The sequence below is a fragment of the Eubalaena glacialis genome, chromosome X (assembly GCF_028564815.1).
Source record: "Eubalaena glacialis isolate mEubGla1 chromosome X, mEubGla1.1.hap2.+ XY, whole genome shotgun sequence".
In the NCBI taxonomy this organism is placed as follows: domain Eukaryota; kingdom Metazoa; phylum Chordata; class Mammalia; order Artiodactyla; family Balaenidae; genus Eubalaena; species Eubalaena glacialis.
Window position 1 is genome coordinate 118083033 of NC_083736.1, and position 23088 is coordinate 118106120.

Consider the following 23088-nt stretch of genomic DNA (forward strand, 5'->3'; position numbering starts at 1 on the left):
GCATCCTCCTGCTCCTTTCTCCTCCTCCCTCACCTGCCCCCTCTGGAAAAGTAGTGTTAAGGCCCATGGCAAGGGCCACAAGCCAACTTGCATTTATTTTCTTATTAGCGGATGACAGCTGTTTGTCTGCAGTTAGATAGCTCTGCCGAGTTGGGCAGCAGGGAGGAGGGAAGGAGGGAAGTCTAGCTTGGGCATGCTCAGTGGGAATCTCCTCAGACTTGACCTCCGAATGAAGGAACCCCGCCTCCTTCGTGACATCACAGCTTGGCCCTTGCACTAGCGGTGACTTCTTCAGGCTGCCTGAGCGGCAGTTGGTCGGATGGAGCAGCTGGGAGTTGTGTCGCTGATCCTCCGCGGAGGCTTCAATGTTTGTGGTACAGCCCCTCTCGCCTGGAAGCCCACAGGGCCAAGGATTCGCCCGAGGCCGCTCCCTCTCTCCCAGGCTGTGGCCTCAGTCCCCAACTCTCCCCACCCCCCGCCTCCCCCAATACAGTCCTGGGCTCCCAACCAGGGGCTCATTTGTTTATTGAACAAAGGTTAACTAGGTAGCTGATGATGGAGGAAGAAACAAAGGAACCTGAGCTAAAGGTCCCCATGGAAGGAGAACTAGGTGGGAATTGCCTTCTAGGTACTAATAAAAGCTGGAGGGGGAGTGACAGGAGGCCGCTGAGGGAACCCTTGACTCCTGCTCGGCCAGCCCCCATCCAGTCCGCAGCCAAACCAACGCATCCCTGCTGGCCGCCCGCTGGCCGCCCGCCGTGTGCAGGCCTCCCGCCCCCAGCAGGACCCAGCCTCTCTGGCTGCAGCAGGAGGACTGCCTCTTCCCTCTGCCAGCTCTGGGGTCCCAGGCCCCTGTCTGTGAGGGGTGGAGCCGCTTGGGGATGCTCCTTCAGGCCTTTGTTCTGGGCCAGTGAGGACTCTTGTTCACTTTAGCTGGACCATCACCGGGGCGCGGGGCTCGGGGCAAGCCACCCTCTGTGGCCTCTTCCTGCATACCGCGCACCGCACGCACTCTCCTCCACGCGCACACGTGTTGTCTGCACTCCACACAATTCCCAGGAAAAGCTGGCACACAGGAACATCTCAACATGATAAAAGCACTGCACGAAGCTCTCCTTTGATCAGCAGGTCTCATCTAGGGGTCTCTTTGGGCTAGAGACTGCCCTCCTGAGGGCTTGGGGCCCTCTGGGTCCAAATAAAGCTGTCTCTGACCACCGTTGTAAGCAAAGTCTTTTCTTCCCCGACCCCTTCTCCAAAATCCCCAAGGAGTTTGAATGTTGAAACCATTTTAAGTAGTTAAACAATTAGAAATAAACACGTTTTTCTCTCTTCTTCTCATGTCTGTTAACTAATCCCAACTACTAGAAAGCCTTTTGATGCCTCCTTAAACTAACGTGAATGCTAGTCTGTGTTGCAGACGCAAGAGAAGACTTTTCTTAATTCTGGCACTTCCTAGCCTGTCCAGGCTGAACACCTTCATTCAAATCTTGACATTGTTTCTCAACTTTATGGGCATGGAGCTATAACTTCATAGTGGGAGCCAGGAGCTGAAAGGAGTGTTCAAACTGGGCCACCTCTTTTCCATGCAAATACTGAGTGCCGATTGAAGACAGAGCTCTGACTGGCCGTTAGGGAAAGTGCTCAGTCTGGCTAGGACCTTGGCAGCCGGGGGAAGCAGGCACCGGGAGGAGGGACTTGAGCCCAAAGGCTGTTTTGGGGGGATGAGAAGTATTACTCAGGGCCTTTTTTTAAAAAATAAATGTATGTATTTATTTATTTATTTACTTCTGGCTGCGTTGGGTCTTTGTTGCTGTGCGCGGGCTTTCTCTAGTTGCGGCGAGCGGGGGCTACTCTTTTGCTGCGGTGCGCGGGATTCTCATTGCGGTGGCTTCTCTTGTTGCAGAGCACAGGCTTTAGGCTGCACGGGCTTAGTTGCTCCGCGGCATGTGGGATCTTCCCGGACCAGGGCTCGAACTCGTGTCCCCTGCATTGGCAGGCGGATTCTTAACCACTGCGCCACCAGGGAAGTTCCCCCCCCCCCCAACCTTTTTTTTTTAATTGAGGAGAAACTCACCTAACAGGACCATTTTGAAGTGAACAATTCAGTGGCATTTTGTACATTCACGATGTTGTGCAACCATCACCAGGAGCTTTTTCGATTCCTTGAACCGGGTATTTCTCTTTTTTCATCTCCATCGCTCTCCCCTGCCCCACATCTCAAGGAACCACTGGGTAGAGTGGCTGCAGGAAGCACCATGAGGTTGAGGGTTGGGGAGGCCCCTATACCTAGATGCATCCGTGTGGACTTCCGGATTTCTTTTTACCTTGCCTGTCTGGCCGAGGTAGTTAAAAATCGCTTTGCTTTTCATCCCCAGGCATTTGCCTGACCAAATTCTCCATAGATGAATTGTCTTCTTCCTCCCCTAGTGGAGATCCCACTGGGCAGCAAATGAAGGCGAGTCCCTGTAGGGTGTAAAGGGCAGAAACAGCGAGCCAGAGAGATTATCAGGGTTGTGCCTCATGTAGAGCATCCCTCGTTTTCTGCAAGTCCCCTGTACTGGAAAAGTCTGGGAATCAAATCCTCTTTTAAATACAAGGGGATGGTATCCGGTAGTGAATTCTTCTGTAAAGCAGAAGATGCTGGTAATTCGTGTGGGTTGAAAATGTGGATTTTCCTACATTGGCTTGGCTTAACACGAGGCCTATTTCTCCTGAGATCCTGAAGGGTATAGCGGTGCTCCTTCATGCGTTCGTTCATTCGTGAGTTTATAGAGCACCTGTTAGGTTTCAGGTACAGTTCTGGGTACTGGAGGTCAGACAGTGAACCTTTTCTCTCTCGTCCTTGGGCTCGGAACACCAAGCCATCCAAACCCTCCGAGAGGCCTTTGGAAGACCTCCTCCTTGGGCCAGATTACAGGCAGGCATGTGACCGATTTCCCTTTGACCCTTTGAAGAAAAGAATAATATCCAACCTACCCAAGGGAAAACAGATTCGTTTTTCGTCCTCTGTCAGAAAGAATGTGGGAGCTGGGGGGAATTGTTGCAGTTTGGGTTGGGGCATTGGAGGAAGTATCAGGACTGCTTTTCCTTCCACTGATGAAAGGGTTAGCAATTTACCACTTGAGGTCACTGAATCACAGGTTTTTGTTTTTCCTGCCAGAGACCTCAGCCATATGACCCCATGTCGAAGACCGCTTGTTTTTTGTTTTTCTCTCCTTTCATGTCCCTCAGCTGGTGACTTGGTTGGAGGAGATGGGGAGGGGTACGATGGGACCCTGGGACATAGAGAAACTCTGATTGCCAGGGTCACGGCTCACACTGAGTACTTTAAAAAAATGTTTTTTTATCAAGGCAAAATTCACATAACATAAAATTAACCATTTAAAAGTGAACAATTTAGTGGCGTTTAGTGTGTTCACAGTGTTGTACAACCACTACCTCTATCGAGCTCCAAAACATTTTCATCCCCCCAAAATGAAACCCCATACCCATTAAGCAGTTGCTCTCTACCACCACGCCCCCCCGCCTCAGCCCCCTGGCAACCACCTGTCTACTTTGTCTCTATGGATTTGCCCATTCTGGACATTTCATATAAATGGGATCATACAATATGGGGTCTTTTGAGTCTCACTTCTTTCACATAGCATCATGTTTTCAAGGTCTGTCCACGTAGTGGCATGTTTTTAGGGCTGAATAATATCCACTCGTATGGATAGATCACATTTTCTCTTATCCATTCATCAGCTGACGGACATTTGGGTTGTGTCCACCTTTTGGCAGTTGTGCCTAGTGCTGCTGTGAACACGCGTGAACAAATATTTGTTTGATTCAATATTTGTTTGTTTTCAATTATTTGGGGTATATACCTAGGAGCAGGATTGCTGGGCTGAGGGTTCTTTTTGAAGGCAAGGTAAGAGAAAAGAACTGAAAGTTAAGGGGACTGCAAGGGAGAATCAAGGGAAAGGAGTCACTCCTCATCCTGATTGTACGAGAAGACATGTGAGGAAACGTGCCTCAAAGCTGCCCCGTCAAGCAGACCTTGATGGTTCCTCTTGTAAGCCACTCGTGGGCCTGTTCCGACTTTGGCATCTTTGCCTGTGCCAGTTAACTTTGGGCTGTCTCAAAAAGGCAAATTCACCTGCAAATGACAAAGATCTGTTGCCAGCGAGGAAAATTAGAGGAATGTGCTAGGGGCTCTGAAGGCAGCTCCAAGAGAGGAGCCCCAGGAATGTGGTGAGCAAGGGCTGCTCTGATGGAGTCCTCGTGTGACCTATGCGGGGGACAGCAGTCACTTGAATGCATATGTTCCGGACCCAGGCTGAGTAAGCACATGACTTTATAGTCTCGCCTTATAGTAATTTCTGCCCCGCCGCCAACTTTTTTCCCCATGTGTTTATTATGCTCTTACTGTGTGCCAGGCACCTGGGCTTCGGTACCAGGGAGGCAGTGATGAACAGGACAGACGTGGGCCCTGCCTTTAGGGAACTTACGATCTCATTCCTTTATCTTCCGGGACACCTAGCACAGGGCTAGGCACAGAATAGACACCTACCTGACAGATGCCTTTGGAAGGAATTACTTCCAACTCCCAAATGGCACAGGGTACAGAAGAGAAAATAAGCTGGCAGCCGTGACCTCAGAGTTTTTTCACATAGAATGCACAAAAGATCTAATGTACATGACGAAAGGTTTTCCACTCTGGCTGCTCAGCCATTACTTGAATGCTTCTCTCTGACTGCCTTTTCCTCTCGGAAGAAACCCTTCATCTCCTAGAAGGTTGCTAAAAAACGACTTCTTTCAGTAGCTCACAACAGCTGATGGGCATTTTTGCTGATAGAATGTGTGACCCAAAGGGAAGGTATATTGGACCGTGGCGGTGCCTTCCATCCGGGAAGCTTAGCTCTGCTCCTTTAAGAGTAGCTGCCAACTTCCTCCTGGGATTTGGTTTTCAGGGGGCACCCTCACCTCACCTGTGCCCTTTGGACTCTCTCCTGTCCTGTTGCCCAGGTGTCACAGCTAAATCAGCTTGCCAACTGTACTACGTGGCATATTGGCAACCACTGGGCCATGTGCCCACAGATGACACAGTTGAATTTGTCATGGAAGCCTGCTTTTTGTCCACGTGGGGCTGAGAGGTGAAACAATTCACCTAGATGATGCTTAGCTAGGGAACAAGGAGGCTAAGGGGTGACCTGATGTCTGTTCTAAGATCAAGTAAGCAAAAGGTTTAAAATGGGGTTTTTTTGGAGAATTTGGTGGTCCAGTGGTTAGGACTTGGTGCTTTCACTGCCAGGACCTGAGTTCAATCCCTGGTCGGGAACTAAGATCCCGCAAGCCATGTGGTGCAGCCAAAAAAAAAAAAAAAAAAAAAAAACCCACTGAGTCCTAACCCCTTAGCCTCCTTTTTTCCTAGTTTCATCCATGTTATAGTGTGTAACAGTACTTCATTCCTCCTAATGGAGGATTGGATAATATTCCATTGTGTTTATCCACATTTTTTTTATCCCTTCATCAGCTGAATGACATTTGGGTTGTTTCCACTTTTTGGAGATTGTGAATAGAGCTGCTGTGGAACATTCATGTATGAGTTTTTATTTGAATACCTGTTTTTAATTCTTTTGGGTATATACCTAGGAGTGGAAGCAATAGGTTTTCATGAGGATAAACTTGGCCATTCCCCTCCCCACCATGTTTTCAAAGATGAAACAGAAGGAATTATGCTTCCTTATCTTACTTTGAATTGGCAAGATCGCGATTGGGTATATGAACATTGTGACCAACAGGGAATTGAAATCCTGGGATAGGTCTAGGATTCTGCTTGCAGAGTAATTCCCTACATCATTTGAAGCAGGGGTCGCAGGCCTAAATGCCTTCAGGCTGATTGTGTTAAAGAGCAGAGCAGGCTGGGTGGGGCCTGCTGAATTGGAGAATGCACATGTCGCCTCTCCCTCCAGCCAACTGTTGACATGTAGGAATGTGGATGCAGTGTTGCCAGATCTCCTGATTTTTTTTTCAAGAAAAGTTGCAAATCCGAATTTTTAAGTGAAGTTTCCTGATTTTAAAATGTTAGAAGTTAATTAAATTATAGGGGTTTAAAACACTGGACCAAAACCTAGACAGTAAGCGGGCTAGATTTGGCTGTCGGCTGCTGGTTTGTAACCTCTGATGGATAGCAGGAAGCGGATTTCTCTTGGGTCGCTCCCAGCCCCTCTTATGGTCCTTCCTTTCCATCTTCCATTCTCCTAACCCCATATGGATATACTTTGCTTCTAGATTCCTTCTCTAACCTACCTCCTTTTCTCACTTCCCTCTCTTCTTTCATCAGATCACCTCTTGGATCTTCAGGGCCGGGCAGAGGGTGATCCTGGCGTTTCCTGGGACTTTTACAGCAGTTCTGTGTTGGGTAAGCTTTAAGTGGGATTCTTCCCACCCTTGTCTATGGCTCAGAGGTTTGGGATCTGCTTTGGGTTTCACTGATTCTTCTCAAAGCTAGGAGTGACCTAATGGAGGTAGCCCTTCTTCACCCATTAGTAGCTTACAGACCCTTTCAGCCCACACTCTAGCCCATGCCTCCCCCAGACTCAGAACTTGTTGGCCAAAACCAGGAGATGCCATTGATTTGGAGAAAGCCATCCGTCATTAGCCCTCTACCACTCCCCACCCTGGGTACTTTAAAAATTCTCTCTTTTCCAAGTCCCTTTCTCCTCCGTTGCTTTGTCCTAACCCTGCCAGAAGCGCCTGTGTGCGTTGTCACCTCTTCTGGTATTGCTCACACTCCAGAGGGACCCAGCCCCTCATCTGGCAGCTACCATTCCCTCCCTGCCCTGCCCCCAAGATGCACACAGAGTTTCTGAGATAGCTGCTGTCTCCCGAGCCCTTAGCCTTCTTGCCCGAGCTTTCCTTTGTTGGAAGAGCAGTGAGCCTTTATCTGTGGCCGTCATCCGGCATTCACCCATTGGACCAGGGGCTGCAGATCGAGGGAGGCGCCCACTACTAAGCTTGGGGGGAAGCTGGAGCAGGAGAAACAGGCCACAGCCGAACACACGGCTGGGGAAGGGAACAGGCTGAGCCCCCTCTGGGCTTCTGGGGACGCCAGCAGGCAGTCTGGTGGCTTGGGAAAGCTGCGGTTTGAAGGGCAAGTGTTTTCCCTTGCCTTCGACTGCTGATGACATCTTCAGGCTTCTGTCTCCAACAGTTGGGCAGCGTATCCTTCACACCACCTTGCTTTTTTCCGGTTGAAAGGTGGAGGAGTATAAGGAATCTCTGGCCACAAAGTACTACCTCCCAGGGCTAGAACTTTCACATGCCCTCCCAAGGATGTGAGCCATGAGATCAGAGACATTTGGCCCTGACCGGGGATCTGGTTGTTGGTCTCCTGATCACCCACCGCCGCACCTCTTTGTCTTGTTGGAGCATTTCTTTTCTTTGGTTTTATGCATGTAGCTAAGTCCTAATTCCCTGTATGATGTCTTTACAGAGGAAAAAGACGGGTTTGCCTGTGACCTCCTACATAATCCTCCTGGGAGCTCCGATCAAGAAGGAGATGATGTGGAAGAGGATGATTTTATGTTCGAGCTCTCAGACAAGCCTCTTCTCCCTTGCTACAACCTCCAGGTGTCAGTGTCCCGCGGGTGAGTGTTTGAGAGATCTATGAGGACCAAGCACTAGCAGCCTGGCAACCCTGGCCCGCCTCCCTGAGAATGCTGGAGTTCTCCAGAAGGAAGCTGAGACCTGGAGAACAAGTGCTAGAGCATAGGAAAGATAATATATGACCAAGTCCAGCCTGACTTTCCAGCCCAGATTAGATATGTTCAGAATAGCTCTAGGTACATTGACTATGTGTGTTTTCCAAAACCAAAATCTAGATTCACTCTCTGAAGGATTTTTGCCCTGTTCCTGGGTGTAAGAGATGATCTGGGAGATATTTGGGCTGGTGAACTATTAGAATCTCTGGAACATTTTTGTGGTTTCTGGGGACAGCCAGACAGAATATTTGAAATTGAGATTCTTGGAAAAGCCGGGACATATGGTTGCCATAGCTATGGGGCCACCGGGGTCCTTAAGTAATCCACAGGCTGGTTTCTCATTGCCTTAATGTTGGCGAGATGATGGCGTGGCCGCTGTCCTCTCAGATGACCGTGCACATTATAACGAGGATCACCTGTTTGCGGAGGCTAGGATATACTTGATGCTTAGCATTAGACTGAACCCAATTTAACCTTTATTTGATGATTCAGAAGGGAGTTCAGCGGCCCGCAGGGCCGTGGCTGTACTGGTTAGGAGGATGCAGGATACACTGTCCTTTTGTTCTTGGCCTCCATCATTAAGTGTCCTCTTCTTGGTATCTTCACATATTTCAAATACCTTTGCAGACACTTTTAAGGATACTTTTTCTTTGATATCTATTTTTAAAATATCAGACCCTATTTTTTTTAAACAAAAGCACATGAAGTGCACATGATAGAGAGACGGGGAGGAGGGGGCAATGGATTAGGAACCCTGTGAGGGAGCCCCTCAGTTGACGACTCTAACCACTAGACCACAGTTTCTTTGCATCCCTTCCCCCCTGGCCTGATAAGAATAAAAATAGCCTCTATGATGACACTAGTAGGGATCAAGTTTCACGGGGTTTTGGTCCTTATTCTTCTGGGCATAAGCTGATCCCTGAGGGCGGGGCTGGGCCTCTGGGATATAGTATTGCACAGTTAATTAATTCCTCCAAAGTATTCAGCACCTCCTTCTCTGAAACAGGATCTTGGGCCCCAGGCAGTAAAAGGACCAGGGTGGTGTGCTTTAGGTGCGGACAGAACACGGGCAACCGAGGGCCGCGCACCACTCAGCAAGCTGGGCGGCAGGCAGGTTTTCCGTTGAGAGCTCGGTACCAGCAGAGCTGGTTTTCCTGATGTTACTCTTCCAGCGCCACTTCGGAATCTGCCCTTCCACACGGCTACAGCACGATGTGAACATTTATGTTCTTAAAGAAGTGTGTGTGTGTGTGTGTGTGTGTGTGTGTGTGTGTGTGTGTGTGTAGAATGATGACTCCAAGGCCCTGTGGCTTTCAGAAGTGCCTTCTGACTCATCAAAGCAAGACTGAATTGTGATCACCAGTGTTAATGTTCTGAGGGGGTTTTTCCTCCATTCTTTGAAAGCGATGTCCAAGTGTCTGGCATCTGTAGTCCCTTTCCCTTAACCCAGAACACCCCATTCCCTGATTGTGTGAGATGACAGAGGTTATTGTCATTTGGAAGAAATGCTGCATTTTAGGGATGAGGACTGTGGGTCTGGGTAGAAGTTTTAGGTGCTGTACAGAACATTCAATTCCAGAAACATGTCTTAAGCAGTTGTACCAGGTCAAACCCTGAGGGCTAGAATATAGCTCTGGCCTTCAAAGAATCTCCAGTCTGATAGAGGACACAGACAAGTATACCATTAACTCTAATAAAAGACCAAGTTCCTAAGCAGATTTATTATTGTAAAAAACTCAAACAGTTCAGAAGGGTGTCAAGTGAAAGATAAAAGTTCCGGTCCACCCCAAGTCCCCATTCCTGTGCCACAGAGAGAACCACAGTTTACATTTCTTTTATATTCTTTCTGAAATGGGCTCTGTTACAGGTATTATAATAGGGGTACAAGCCAAGTGCCATGAGACTGTGGAAGATGGGATGAGCAACCGGTTACATCGGGGGAAGGCTTCACTGGTGACAGGGAGTCTGCACTGCGCCAGCGAGGAGAGGAGGATGGAGGGTGTGGCACGAGCAAAGGCACTGAGACATTCAAGTTCAGAAAACAGGGCTAGTCCTTCATCAAATGGCTGGCACTTGGTGGGATGGGGATACAGTGCGTGTGTGTGTGTGTGTGTGTGTGTGTGTGTGTGTGAAAGAGAGAGAGAGAGGGAGATTGGGTGGAGACAGGGCTGAAGGGGTTGAATGGGGTCGTGTTTGAACCGGGTCTTGCATGATAATCATGCTAAAGAGTTTGAAGGGTTTTTTGCTGGAGATACTGGGGATCCATTGAAAGTGGTTTAGGGAGCGAGTGAAAAGGTCCGATATTCTTTTTAGAAAACGAAGAATAACAGAGGACCCAGTGAGGGTGGGTGGGGGGTGGCTCTTGGCAGAGGGAAACCAGTTAGGAGGCTGATGCAATATAGTCCAGGCTAAAAGTGGTAAAGGCTGGAAGTGGGACAGTGGAATGGCGAATGGCGAGGAGGGACAGCCCTGGAAACAGGGACCACTGACATGGGGATGCAGCATTTCCTCGTGGTTTAGTCAAAGCAAGCGTTTGGCCCGGGCCAGCCTAGCAGCCCCCCTCCCAGCTGCCCCCAGGCTGTCGCCCAGTCGGGTGTGCTCAGCAAAGTCAGACTGGCTGTAGCTGTAACGTGAGCTCCGGCCCTGCAGAAATGATGGTGCTCCGCTGGAGAAAAAACTTGTCTAATGCATTCCAGAGCCAAAGAGAAATGCCTTTTGGATTACCCGCAGTTTAGGCCTTTCTCCACGGCTCCCCCTCTGCCGGGGAAGGTCTTGGAGAACAAGGAGGCAGGGGAAGCAGGAGTGAGAACAGGAAAGGGAAGCCAGACAGGCTGGCAGGGATCGCTTGGGGCAGAACTGGTCCCAGCAGATGGTAAATTCCAGGTCACGGGTGCGGGTAAGGCCTGGGGAAGCCTGCTCAGAGTTTTAGGTTCTGGAAGGCCCATTTCCCTCCTGCTCCCAGTTTTTGGAAGAGGTCACTCATGGGTTGAGTGCTCGCCATTTAGCTGAAAGCTGGGCCTGCCAATGTGGGGGACAGGAGAAAATATGCACCTCCGCTACACCCATGGGGTCTGTGGCTTAGTGGAGGGTGGCCAGACCGGCAGCCCTCCCACCTGCTCCCAGCACCCCACCCCCGCCGCCCCGTCCCCTTGGCCCCCTCCCCTAACTCCCATTCTTGCCTTTTCTAGGCCCTGCAACTGGTTTCTCTTTACCGACGTCCTGAAGAGGCTGAAGCTTTCCTCGAGGATCTTTCAGGCTCGGTTCCCGCACTTTGAAATCGCCACCTTGCCCAAGGCCGAGTTCTACCGGCAGGTGGCCTCCAGTCAGCTGCTGACCCCCGCCGAGTGGCCTGGAGGCGTGGACGCCACCTCCGCCCCGGGCTCCTCTGAGACTGTGGAGCTGGTGCGGTACGAGGCGGAGCTGCTTCGGCTCCTAGGGTCCGAGGTGGAGTTCCAGCCTTGGAACAGTTGACCGGGAAAACAGCCCCTCCCTTTTCTTCTTTCTCCTCCCAAGTTCACCCTTCCCCCACCTCCCATGTCTTTCCCCCACCGAGCACCAGACTGCAGAAAGAGGCAATAATACGGACCAACAAGAAGCCGCCTTATCAATGCCAGCATTAGTGACTGGATTGTTTTTTGTTTTTTTTTTGGTTACAGTTAGTTCTCATCTCCCTGTCATCGTCATTGTTGTCGTGGTTGGTGACGGGGGTGGAAAGTTGAACTCCACGTCTGAGGACAAGAGGTCCCAGGGGTGGTGGGAGGTGGCGCCAGGGTCCCTTGGACTGGCCTCCTTGTGTGTGACCAAGACCAAACCTGGGCCCTGGGTGGCCACGGCCTGTCCGGAGGAGAAATGAGAAAAGCCCAAATCTCTGAGCGCCCCCTCTGTTCCCCTGTGTTCTTTTGTCTTCCATAGTATTTATTTTATTAGTATTTAATTTGTATTGTTTCATTGGTTTCTGATAAGTCTGTATCACTGTGACGATTTGAGACAACTTGTTGTATTGAGGGACTTTCTTCACCTCCTTTCTTTGTCTTTCTCGATTAAGCTCTGAAGCTGTTCCCTCCCTCTGAAAAAGTTACTCCCAGGTTTTTTTCCACCACTGGGGAGGGGGTGGGGAGGGGTGGGGGGGCCATTGGCTTGTGACTAATGACGGTGGCTGGTGCTGGCCCAGGTCTGGGGGGTGGGGGGTGAATCCTGAGTCTTTGGTGCTCACCCCTCCCCCAGTTTTTCCCCGTTTCACCCTCCTGCCCTTTGCAGCAGCCCTGCTGTCTTGAGAATAGTGTTTACTGGGGAGGGGAGGATTATGGGAGTCAGGGGTTAATGAGTTACTCTTACGGAGGAGAGTTGAGAATGGGTCTGAAGGATAAGGTAGCCCCCTCCTTGCTGTCCTCACTGCCCTCCTCAGAGTGCACAATATGCGTTTGTTCCTGCAGCTTTCCCCCCCGAGCCCCCGGCCGCCCTGGATACTGAGCCTCTCAGCTCCCCACCCTTGTCCCCATCTCTCCCCCTTGCCTGGCTCAGAGCACCCCTTTCCTCTCTCTTCTCTCTCTCCTCCCTCCTTCTCCCTCTGCCCCCCACCCCTGTTCTCCTTTGGAATCTGCAGAGGGCTCTGGGATTGCCTGCCAGATGTTGAACCCAGGCCTCAGCTATTTCCTAGGTTGAGGGCAGGAGTCTGGTCTCCGGCCAGCCTCCACTCCTGCCTGGGGACCTGGGGCTGAGTGTGCGGCCCTACCAGGCTTCCCTTCCAGCGCTGGGTTTGTTCATGGAGAGAGAGGGAGGGGCTTGGGCTGCTTCCCTGTCCCGGCTCCCTCTGTGGCGTTGTCTTTCCCACTCTTGTTCTTATTTTTCTACCAATCGCTATTTTTCCGAACAATCCTTGTAGAGAGTATGTGCCATCCAAAGGCGGGAGGGCCTCCCTATGGCCAGCTCTGGTTGGAGATGGTACAGTTTTATTGTACAGGTGCTAAAACAACAACAACAAAAGAAGAAAATGGAAAAAAAAAAAGGACAAAAAAAAAGGCAAAAAAAAAAAAAGCCAGTTTGAGGATGGGACAATCTGTTCTCTGGAGACTCCTGACCCTTGCAGGAGCATTGGTGGTTATTTTCTTTGTATTTGTGTTTGTTCTTTGTTCCCAGGGGGAAGTTCTAGGCCCCCTTCTGTAGGACTGCTCCCCACCCCCACCATACTGCCCAGTTGGTTTTGAACAGTTGTTCTCCCTTTCTAAAAAAAAAAAAAATATATATATATATATATATGTATGTGTGTATATATATATATATATATATATATATGAAATTGAGGGGTTTTTGGGGGTTTTAATTTTTTGGTTTTGTTGGGGTTCATGGTATTGTGTGGTTTATTTTATGTTTGCCTTTACTTTTTTGCATTTGGGTGTGTATTCTGGCTGCCCTTTATGTTTAATTTTAAGCAACTGGCTGTGGAGTCAAAAACACTTGCATACTGAAAAACCTGTGTCAGGGCTTCTGTCTCCTGTCTTCTCTCCTCCCCGTATTGGCTCTTCCGTGGTTACAGAAGGTGGGCATCCCCATGAAGTCAGTGGGGAAAGCCCTGATCCTGCTTTGCAGTTTTGGGTCCTGATGGGCACAGCAAATGAGGACAAGGTGGAGTGGCCAGTGAGCATTTGAGTCACTGGGGCAAGATCTGGAAAGGAAAGGAAAGGCAGGGGCAAATCCTGGGGGTGGGCCAGTGGGGAGAGTTGAGCACCTGCGTTGACTGGGCACGGGGGGGCGGGGGTTGGTGGGGGTCCCCCCGCGCGTGTGCACACGTTCCTCGTTCTGCACAGGAGGAGCATGATCGGAGGGAGGGACCCTCTTTAGGTGGCTGTGACGGATGATCCTCTTTAACTCAAGGAAATCACCTGCCTGCCAGCTCTCTTTCCTGCCCTGGGCCACCTGTGTCAGCAGCTGACTTCATGGTCTTGTCACTGCCCTCACTGTCATGCCGGTGTCCCCCCTGCCCCGCTACCCAGTGCAGTCTTTCTGTGGTTCTGCTTTCCCAAGACCCAGCTACTATGGAGGGAAGATGCCCATCCTGAATTTTACAACTTTTCTCCCTACTTCTGAAAATCAGTGGTAGAAGCTATGGTTCCTTCTGACTGCTGGCTCCAGAATGAGCCCGTTATTGTTTGAGGGGAACGGGATGCCTTCAGGCCTGGGATGAGGCCCTTTTAAGCTATGTTCTTAGGACCTCTCACTGTGGCTGCAGTCTCTGGAGAGCCGTATCAGCGTACAGGCCAGGGGTCTGTGTGTCTGGCCGACGGGAGTCCAGCCAGCCCCCGAGTGATCTGTGAGCTGCTCAGATGGAGGAGCAGCAGTAGTCCTCCCCATTGGCCTCCACTTACCCACTTTCTGATCCTGAGGCCTCGGGTTCCCAAACAACACCTGAGGCCATGTGGCGAGTGCAAGGATCCAGCTAGGCCAAGGATGCTATGGGAGCTCAGAGGGATGGGCAGGGGCACAGGGTTGTTCAGAAGTGATGCCTAGTTGACAAGTAGGAAAATGGGAATTAGAGGTGGCAGGGAAGAATCTTTGAACTAAGGAGACATCTGAGCACAGGCTTGGAGACAGACAAGGGTAGTATGTGCAGGAAACTACAACCCACTTCAGTGTCACTGGAGCTAGAAGGTACAGGTGGGGGAGGAGGGTGTAGGAGCCCTGCCAGCCATGCCAGGGAGTATGGCTTTGACTTTTGCCTGAGGTGATGGGGAACCATGGGAACTCTTTAAACCAGGAATGACAGAGTATTTTTTTTGTTGTTTTTCTTTTAATAAATTGGTAAAAATGTGCTGGAGGTAGGACAGGCAGAGGGAGGGGAAAAGGTGATTCCTTGAGATTCAGAAGAAAGGATGAAGGGAGAGTCGTGGGGATGCTATAAGGATTTCCATTTAGGGCAGGAGGGAGATGCTGTGGGCAAAGTCCGAATGACCCCGAAGGAATAGGTGATGGTCCTTTGGGGACCCGTGGACAGCCATGGGCGTTTGGGGTGTGTGGGTGTGCACACCCCTTTATTTCTCTGGAGAAAGGGGATGAGTTAAAAGCGGGACCAAACAGCAGTTTCTTTTCTTGCTTTTGGGTTCCCTTCCCCACACCTTTTCTGGAGTCCTCTCACTGCCCTTCTGCCAGAGTGGGAAGATCAAAGCAGGAGGTACGGACTGTGAATCCCACAAAGCAGGAGGTAAATCTGCATCCCCGGTCCGGACTAGGGTGAGGACGATGACCTCTTATTAAATGATCTAATCCTTTCAGTGCGGCCTAGGGGAAAGAGCCAGCCCACCACGTAGCATCTAGGCTGACTTCGGGTGAGAGAGAACCTAATCTTTCAAGCCTTCATTGCTCCATCTGCCAAATGGGGCTCAATTTACTGCCGACGCAAGAAAATCATACTGAGTAAACATGGCTGTTTAGCTGAAGTTAGTTCCTCCTACATGCTGAGGTCACGAGCTTACAGTTAATGATGGTCTTACCAGAATGTTCATTTTTGGGGTGCAGTGTTGAGAGGGAGGCCCTGTTCAAGTCTCCGTACTCCGAGAAAGGATGACCCGCGATCCGTTTGGGTTGGGGCGGGGGGAATTGGGCGGTAAGCTCCTGCCCCTTCCATATTTTACCCTATGACGGGGAAGCTTGTTGGGTGCTTTACTGTGTCCCGTCCCTGCTAAGACAAGTGCGTGTGTGGTTCGCGGAGGATGAGGTCCGCCCCAAGGGCGGCCTGCTTAGCTCCCAGGGGGAGGGGCCAAGTGCTGGAGCCTTCTGGACCCCGCAACGGGGTGGGCCAGGCTCCACGTGTTCCCCGAAACCACGGGTTTCCATGGCGAGGCGGGCTGCTAAGCTGCAGCGTTGGGCAAACGGACTCGGACGCCTCCCAGGAGCCCGGGCTCACGCCGCGGGCGGTCGGGGCCCTCCGCGCGCAGACGGCTGTCGCGGGTGCCTCGATCACTCTCCGATTTCAACGTTGAAAGCGGCGGTGCGTGCAAGTGTAGCTAAAGGCAGGCCGCGGTGGGGAGGTGGCCAGGCCGGGCGCCCCGCGGCTTGGGGCGGCGGCCCGGTCTCACTCCCGCCGCCCGTGCGAGAGTGGCGGCCGGCGCAGGAGGCCAGGCCCGCCGCGTGCTCACCTGCTAGTCCCGGAGGCTGGTGGTGGGGGGCGACGGGGCGGGGCCAGGGCGCGACCGGCCAATGGGGAGAGGGCATTCATTCGACTGCTGAATTCCCTCTGGAAAGGGGAAGGGGAGGGGGAGGGGGCCGGGGGGAAAGTTCCAAGCTACGGAGCGATGGAAGGCCTTGGTGGGGGCCGGAGCCGCCCAGGGACAGTTTGGGGCGCAGGGGCAGGACTGAGGGAGAGGAAGACGCCGGCCGCGGCCGCCTCCGCCAAGAGCGGCGCGCCCCGCCCTGGCCGCCTCTCCCTTCCCGGGCTCCGCTGGGTCACCCGCCCGCCTGCGCCGGCTCCATAGCGCCACCTGCTGGACGCCGGCCGCACGCCTGGCGTGCCAAGGCGGAGGCTCTCACAGGCTGCGACCGCCTTGGCCTCCCAGGCCTGGGAGCGGCCGGAGGGCAATGAGCTCACCTCGGATCCAGCGGCTTTGGAGCCGGAGGCAACCGCCTCTTTAAAAATACATGATGGGGTCAGAAAGACTGCGATCGTGAGAATAACTTCTTGTTCCGCCCCTCCCACAAGGCCTGACACTTGTACCACTCAGTCCCACCCAGGGATGAGGAAATAGTGATGAGTCTGTCCCAGGAAGGGGGCAGCAGAAAAGGGCAGGAGTTCAGAGTCTTCGGGGCACCCGGTGGCAGCAAGGCACAGCTGGAAGCAGCCTTGGTCTCCTTGTGGACCCTGCTGTCCTGGGGTGGCCGCAGACGTGGGCAAGGGAGGCAGCTGCCTGCAGTGCTGTATGAGGGGAAAAAAGCCGTGGTAGCCCCCAAGTATGGGTTGTCCTTTTCTCGCCCCTCTTGCCTGCCTTAGTGTAGGGCTGAAATCCCCATGATTAGAAACAGGACTCATTCATTCTTTCAATAAACATTTATTGAGCACCTACTGTGTGCCAGGCACTGTGCTAGGCGCTGGGGATACATCAGTGACTAACACACAGTCCCTGTCCTTGAGGAGCTCACAGTCTATCGGAGGGGAAACATACATAAACACATAGCTAAGGAGCTACCATGTGCTAAGTGCTACAATAAGAGGTATATACAAAGTGCTGTGGGAGCTCAGAGGAGGGAGTAATGCATCAGCTGCTGGGGGTGAGGAGCAAGTCTCTTGACTCTATTAAACCATTGCAAAGGCAGGGATGTTGTTGCCACGTGACCCTGGTTGAAATGAACCTGTCTCCTGAGGCTCTCCTCTAGCCCTCTCCCATAACTATATCAGCACAGGTTAGTTTATCAGATTAGCTAATTTAACACTTCGAGTAGGAAAGAAACTGGACAGGGAAGTTTCTTTAGGGGCAGGGGATGTTCAAAGTAGTAACAACTCTTGGGTGCTAAGGCTGGGGGGTGGGGTGGGGGTACCATGAGGGCACTGAGCCAGGGAGGGCAGGCCCTGGGCAGTGGAGCACCTGGGGTGAGTGCCTGTGCAGAGGGGAGGTCGGAGGTCACCTACCTCAAACTTTGGTCCCCCATCTCTCACCAGCTCAATCAGTAACCGTCCGCTGATGCTCACTAGTTGCTTCGTAGTGTGCCCTGCTCTTTGGGTGATACAGTCCCCTGCCCCTCAGAAGGTAACACACTAATTGGGGAGACTAAATAGGTTCAGGTCACTGAAGATTTAAGTAACAGTTTGTGATTATTATAGAGGAGATGTCACAGGCTGCTCACAATCAGTTGCCAAAAGAGTGGCAACTGCAACAAGTTTAAATGAACTCACTTAAGGATAGGCTGGTCTGGGGAGGCAGCTTCCATGCACCAAGACTTGAAGGATGGATACAACTTAATTGGTACTAGCGGGGTGGGAAGACCATTCCGGTTGAGCAGAAGCAAGTAGAGCAAAAGCACAGAGGTGGGAAACCCCAGCAGAGGCACATTCAAAGGCCAGCCAATCCATCCCTTTGACTGGAGCAGTACACAGGTCAGGGGAGCAATGTTGAGCCGATTGGGGAAGTCAGGCCCTGATGGTGAAGGGCCTTGCCAGAAGGTCAAAGACTTGGGAACCTGTCTGAAGACAGAGCTGATGCTAAGCGCGAGATACTTCTGGAACGGCTGCCCTGAGCCCTCAAGTGCTCCCCCACACCTCCTCCAGGACCCCTGGACTGCCTCACGATTCAGAAAATAAAGGGTTAATGCCCAGCTGCTCAGAACAGATTGGAGGTGAAGTATTTTGAGTGTCACCCCGACCTGGAGGCATCCTGGCAGAGGAATAACAGAGGTGGTGCCCTGGCAGATTGGACGGGCTGAGTCGGATCACCCCGGGGGGCTGCCAGTACGTCTGGGGAGGGGGTTAGGCTCTGAGTGAGTTTCAGCTAGGCTGGGAATGTGGACGAACGGCCAGATTTGAGAGACAGTGGCGAACTGCGCTGGAGTTCAGGAAATGGGGAGGGGACAGGGTCAAGTGAACGCAGCCATCAGCTGGCTCTGAAATGTCAAGCTTAGAAGGTCAGGAAAATGGTGGCACCATTAACAGAAACAGGCAAGTCATGACGGCCGTTTTGTTTCGAAAGGTTTTGTGTGTGTGGAGGACTTTCAAAAATCCATTTTTGATAGCGGGGCACTCTTTGAGGGACTGACAGGCATCCAGGTAGAACTATCCAGCAGACCGCTAGAAATGTGAGCCAGAAGCTGAGGAGAAGAGTGAGGGCTGGAGCTCTAGATTTCAGACCCAACCCAAAGAGCCCTCCTGGAGCCAGGAGGATGGATGAGGCCCTTGGGGGCACCCACATGTAAAGTGGTAGATGTGGAGCCAGCACGGGCGCAGAGAGAGAGGGTGACGGAGGGCTCGGATGAGCCCAGCTAGTGCCGAAGGGGATGGGAAGTAGTGTCATGTGCCGTGAGGGCTCACAGGGGCCAAGAACTGTGAAGAAGACCTTCGTATGATGAGTTCTGTGGGGTTGGGGTGAGGGGGGGCAGGGCCACTCTTAACCCATGTGGCACCTTTGTGCCAAAATTACTTTTAAAGGTGACCCTTTTCAAGATGCTTTACTTTCCGCCACCAGGAAATGGTCATAATAAACTGATTTTATTAGAAAAAGTCACGTTAACGCCAAGCGCTGGAGACGTGTAAGAAATACACCTGCACAACCATATATGCTTCCCTCCTGGGGGGAGAAGAGGGAGAACAAGAGGACGATAATGGGCTTGGCAGTGACCAGGAGAGAAGGGCAACCAGGGGAGGTAGTTAGGTCACGTGGCTGGTTTTGTGCCAAGGACATAGCAAAGGTCCTGAGGCACTGATTCACATTAACCAAATTCATCAGATAATATCACTGTTTCCAAGGCTGACACATTAGAGCTCTTAGCCTGGCTCTGAAACTTGGCGGAGAGAGGAAAGCGAATTCACAGAAGAGAGAGGGGACAGGATGGAGGCCCCAGGTCGAGGGGTTGACTTCAAGAGAAAATTGGCTGAGCCCTTCTCAGAAAGAGGAAAGACAGAAGGAAGGCACGTGGAGAGACAGGAGGGACGGGAAGCTCACAGCTGCTGGCTCCCATCTTCGTGGAGGAGGAATCAGGGTGAGGTGAGAAAGCTGGAGATCAGGGGCCGAGGCCCACTGGAGGTGGTCTGCTGCAGCCGTCGCGGGAGTGGCTGGGTGGACCGACCTGTGAGGGGAGTAGAAAGTAGGCTGAGCAGCAAGTAGGCACGAGCGGGGACGGAGGCGGGCCCAAAGCACATTGCTACTGGATTATCCGACTGTCCCCGGCACCACCTGCCAGCAGGGAAGCGGCAGGGGCAAAATTAATCAAGAGGGAAGCCAGGATCCGGGGTGCAGGGCAGGGCGCCCGTGAAGGCTGGTGTTACAGCCCGAGCCCTTGGCGCAAATATCCAGCTAATTTAGCCCCCCTCCCCCTGGGGACTTTGTGGCTGGATCTGCCCCCGGAGGGGCGCTTCAGCAAAGCACTCCGGGGAGCTGACATTTCCGGCCTGCTGGCTAATGACTGGTGGGCAAAGAGGCTGACCCCAGGAAGAAAGCGTCTTCCCCAACACACATGCCCATTGAAGGTCTCCTCCCCTGGACCTGCTCCAGCTCTGTGACATCTCTCCAGATTTGGGGGCGCCAACCTGTACCCCATAGGCTCAGAACAACCAAATCTTGGTTTGTACAAAGGGAACCGGAGAAGGCTTTCCCTTAAAACAGAAAATTCCCCATCTCTGTGGCTGACCCACAGAGAGACACACACCCTTGAAGACCTCACAGCTACACCCCCGTCCTCACCAAAGAAATGGAGATACAGACCCACGAGTACACACAAATACGTACAGAGATATTCACATACGGGATAGTAAATACTCTGTGGAGGGAAAGAAGATGGTGAAATACAGCCAGGTGAAAAGACTCTTCTCACGATGCCCCTACCCCAGCCCTGGCTACAAACGTCTCAGGAGGTCTGCCCTCCATCACCAAGTCAGCCTATTACCCCGACAAGAACATATCCCCTAGTGCTCTTGAAAGCCGTGGTCTGACGCCAGGGATGCTCCGACTGGGCCTGTCTTGGCCATGGTGACGCCAGGCAGGGGTGGGGCACGGGGGTGTGGTGTACTGACACCCCACTGAAATATAAGGGCAGGTGCACTACTTCAGTCAGTCTCTCTTAGAGGAAGTCCGTATACAAATGCTGCTCAACTTTGCCTGGTGGGTCACACTTCCCCCCAGGCCCTCCGTTTATATGTCATGGGGCTCCATCTTAATGAGGGAAGTGGGGTTGAATGGGGAGAAGGGGGCTGGGGTTGGGGATCTGGTCAGCAGGCTCCCAGATGTGGTCACACTAGGCTCAGCCGTAAACAGGGACCCTGAGCCCGAGGAGAGCTCAAGTTCAGCCACCGGGGTCAGCCCAACAGTGGGGCGGCTGGGAGGAGAGAAAGTCTGGTTTCCCAGAAGGCTCGGATTGTGGGAACCCCTTGAAACTACCTGGGTTGGAAGTGGCTGAAGGTGAGCCTGATCCCTCAGGAGCTCCCTCAGGGTCTCTTCAGGAACCAGCAGCCCCTCCATGGGGGCCCCAGTCATCATGCCCTGTACATAGGAGGAGGGCCTCAGCGGCCCCTCCTTGACCCCAGGGGCTGCTGTGGCACCGGAAGTCCTGATGAAGGCCGCAATCACAGTCCCGGGGGGCTGAGAGCTGGGCCCGGCTGGGCCAGCCCCTGTGACCGAGGGTGGTGCTGGATTGGTCGCACAGTTGCCCCCAGCCAGAATTTGGGGGAGGCTACTGAGAATCAGCGGAGCCCCTGGTGCTGCCACCTGGTTCTCTTGGAAACTGGTGTTCAGGGGGAAGGAGGCCTGCAAAGTGAAGGTGTCCTTGAAGGTCGAAGCAGGCGGAACACTCTGGAGAACGAGCTGGGTTGAAGCAGTAGTACTGGCAGGAGGCCCGTTGGTCAGCACGGTGGTCAGCGGGATGGTCTGCAGGGTCAAGGCCGAGCCTGACCCGACAGGGGCCACTCCTAGGTGGATGTTGCTGGGCACTGAAGACGTACTGAGGAGAAACAGAAAACAGATTTGGTTCAGGTAGGAGGCTCAGAAGGAGGGCACAGGAGGAACGGAGCCGAAGGCGTTTTCTTTCTTTGTCGTCACTTTGGCTACTGTTTGTTGAGCACTTAGTAAAGGTCAGGGATCATTCTAACTGGCTGGCATGCAGGATTTCACTCAATCTTCCGATCAGCCCATGAGCTGAATAAGATTAACAATCTGATTTTACTGTGTGAGGAAACAGGAACAGAGAGGTTATGTAACTTGCCCTAGACCACACAGCTAGTAACAGGGACACATCAAGGCTTTCTGACTCCAGAGCTCGTGTTTGTGACCGCTCCACTCTACTGCCGTCCCTCTTCAGAAGAGCATCCCTGTGGCCCACACCAGCGTAGTAACAGGTACATACATATAAGCCAGGCAAGGCCCAAAGTTTTCACGGAAAATTGGAGGCACCTTAGTGTGGACAAGAAGTAGCAAGAGCTTTCCTGGTGGGCTTGGAGGGCCTGAGGAAGGCAGGATGTAACATTCTCTGTTGCCTCTTTTCTGGAGTGGAGGAGGCTTGGGGGGATGGGCCCAGGAGTGGAGGCTCCCGGTGGCTGCTTGGGGAGCACTCTGGGGTAACAGAAACAGCCCCAGCTGGCAAGAGAAGCCCCCCAGGTCAACAGCTGGCTCGGCCGTTACATTGGCGTGTGACCTCAGGCAAGTCACTTTTCTCCTCTTTTAACCAACAAGTGTCCCACTGGCTTCCCAGGGATGCCACAAGGGTCCCAGGAGACCCGAGAGAGAGCGGAGCTTTGCAAGAAGCTGAAAACGCCCCCCATCACGAGGTACTATGGGAAGACTTGGAACGACCTGGGTGCACTTACCTCACAGCTTTGGTGCGTTTGGCCTGGCTCTCTGGTGGAGAGACAAGCACCGTGGAGGTAGTGGGGATCTCCTCGTCTAGAGACAGTCCCGATTCCAGACTCGCAGATGGCTGTAGACCAACGTGCTGAACCTTTGGCTTTTCCCAGGAAGTGGCGCCCCTGCCATGCGGGGCAGCTCTGGATGATACCCTGGAGCTGGCTCGCCGGGTGGTGCTGCTGGAGGAGGTGGAGGGAGCGGAGGCCTGAGGGGATGTGGCTGTGACTTCACTTCTCTCATCCTCGTCTTCAATCACCACCAGGTCCTTGGGCATCTCCTTAAACTGGTACACCAGCCTCTGCCCTTCCACTTTGGCAAGGATGCCTCTTTGGTAGTAATATCTGTGGGACACGGGGCGGAAAGTGGGGGGTGAGCCAGGGACACACCACCCTCCCGGGCAGGGCGCGCACGAGGTGGAGGCTGGTCGGGGAGCCAGATGGGAGCCCAAGGGCAAGGGAAGGGGTAGGGCCAACTCTCGGACTTGGAAGGCTTTTATGAAATTTCTGATCTCTCCCCCTGATGACTCAAAGGGTCCACAAGAAGGGATTGCAAATGCTGACCCCCGTCCTGCTTTGGGGCAGAGGACGGGGGTGAGTGAAGGATGGGAGGGGGTGGACGATGGGGGTTCAGCGGTCCCCCAACCTGAGAGACCGACCGTGGGTAAGTCAGGCCCATCTTCCTGGGCCCCTAGCTTGCAGAATGTGAAGGAAGCCCTTCTTGGGGATGGGGGGCCCTAAAGTTCTCTTTCTGCTCTAAAAGGAAAAAAGGCTAGGACAGAAATGCAAGAGGAAGGGGACTGTCCCTCCCAGGCGGGACCT

At 52.7% G+C, this 23088-nt stretch overlaps 2 protein-coding genes across 9 annotated transcripts in view; one reads left to right on the forward strand and one right to left on the reverse strand.

Moving 5' to 3' along the window:
- BCORL1 (BCL6 corepressor like 1) overlaps nucleotides 1-11778 on the forward strand; it is a 59908-nt gene extending 48130 nt beyond the window's left edge. For all 6 annotated transcript variants that reach the window (XM_061178844.1, XM_061178841.1, XM_061178842.1 and 3 more), the window contains 3 exons: nucleotides 6326-6403; nucleotides 7478-7631; nucleotides 10934-11778. In XM_061178844.1, coding sequence (XP_061034827.1) covers nucleotides 6326-6403; nucleotides 7478-7631; nucleotides 10934-11216 — 515 coding nt within the window. In that variant the 3' untranslated portion in view covers nucleotides 11217-11778. The remainder of the gene's footprint in view (nucleotides 1-6325; nucleotides 6404-7477; nucleotides 7632-10933) is intronic.
- Nucleotides 11779-20204: 8426 nt separating this feature from the next.
- The window catches only part of ELF4 (E74 like ETS transcription factor 4), a 36985-nt gene continuing 34101 nt past the window's right edge, over nucleotides 20205-23088 (reverse strand). For all 3 annotated transcript variants that reach the window (XM_061177932.1, XM_061177933.1, XM_061177931.1), the window contains 2 exons: nucleotides 22234-22611; nucleotides 20205-21371 (listed from right to left, as the gene is read on the reverse strand). In XM_061177932.1, the coding sequence (XP_061033915.1) occupies nucleotides 20567-21371; nucleotides 22234-22611 (1183 nt within the window). In that variant the 3' untranslated portion in view covers nucleotides 20205-20566. The remainder of the gene's footprint in view (nucleotides 21372-22233; nucleotides 22612-23088) is intronic.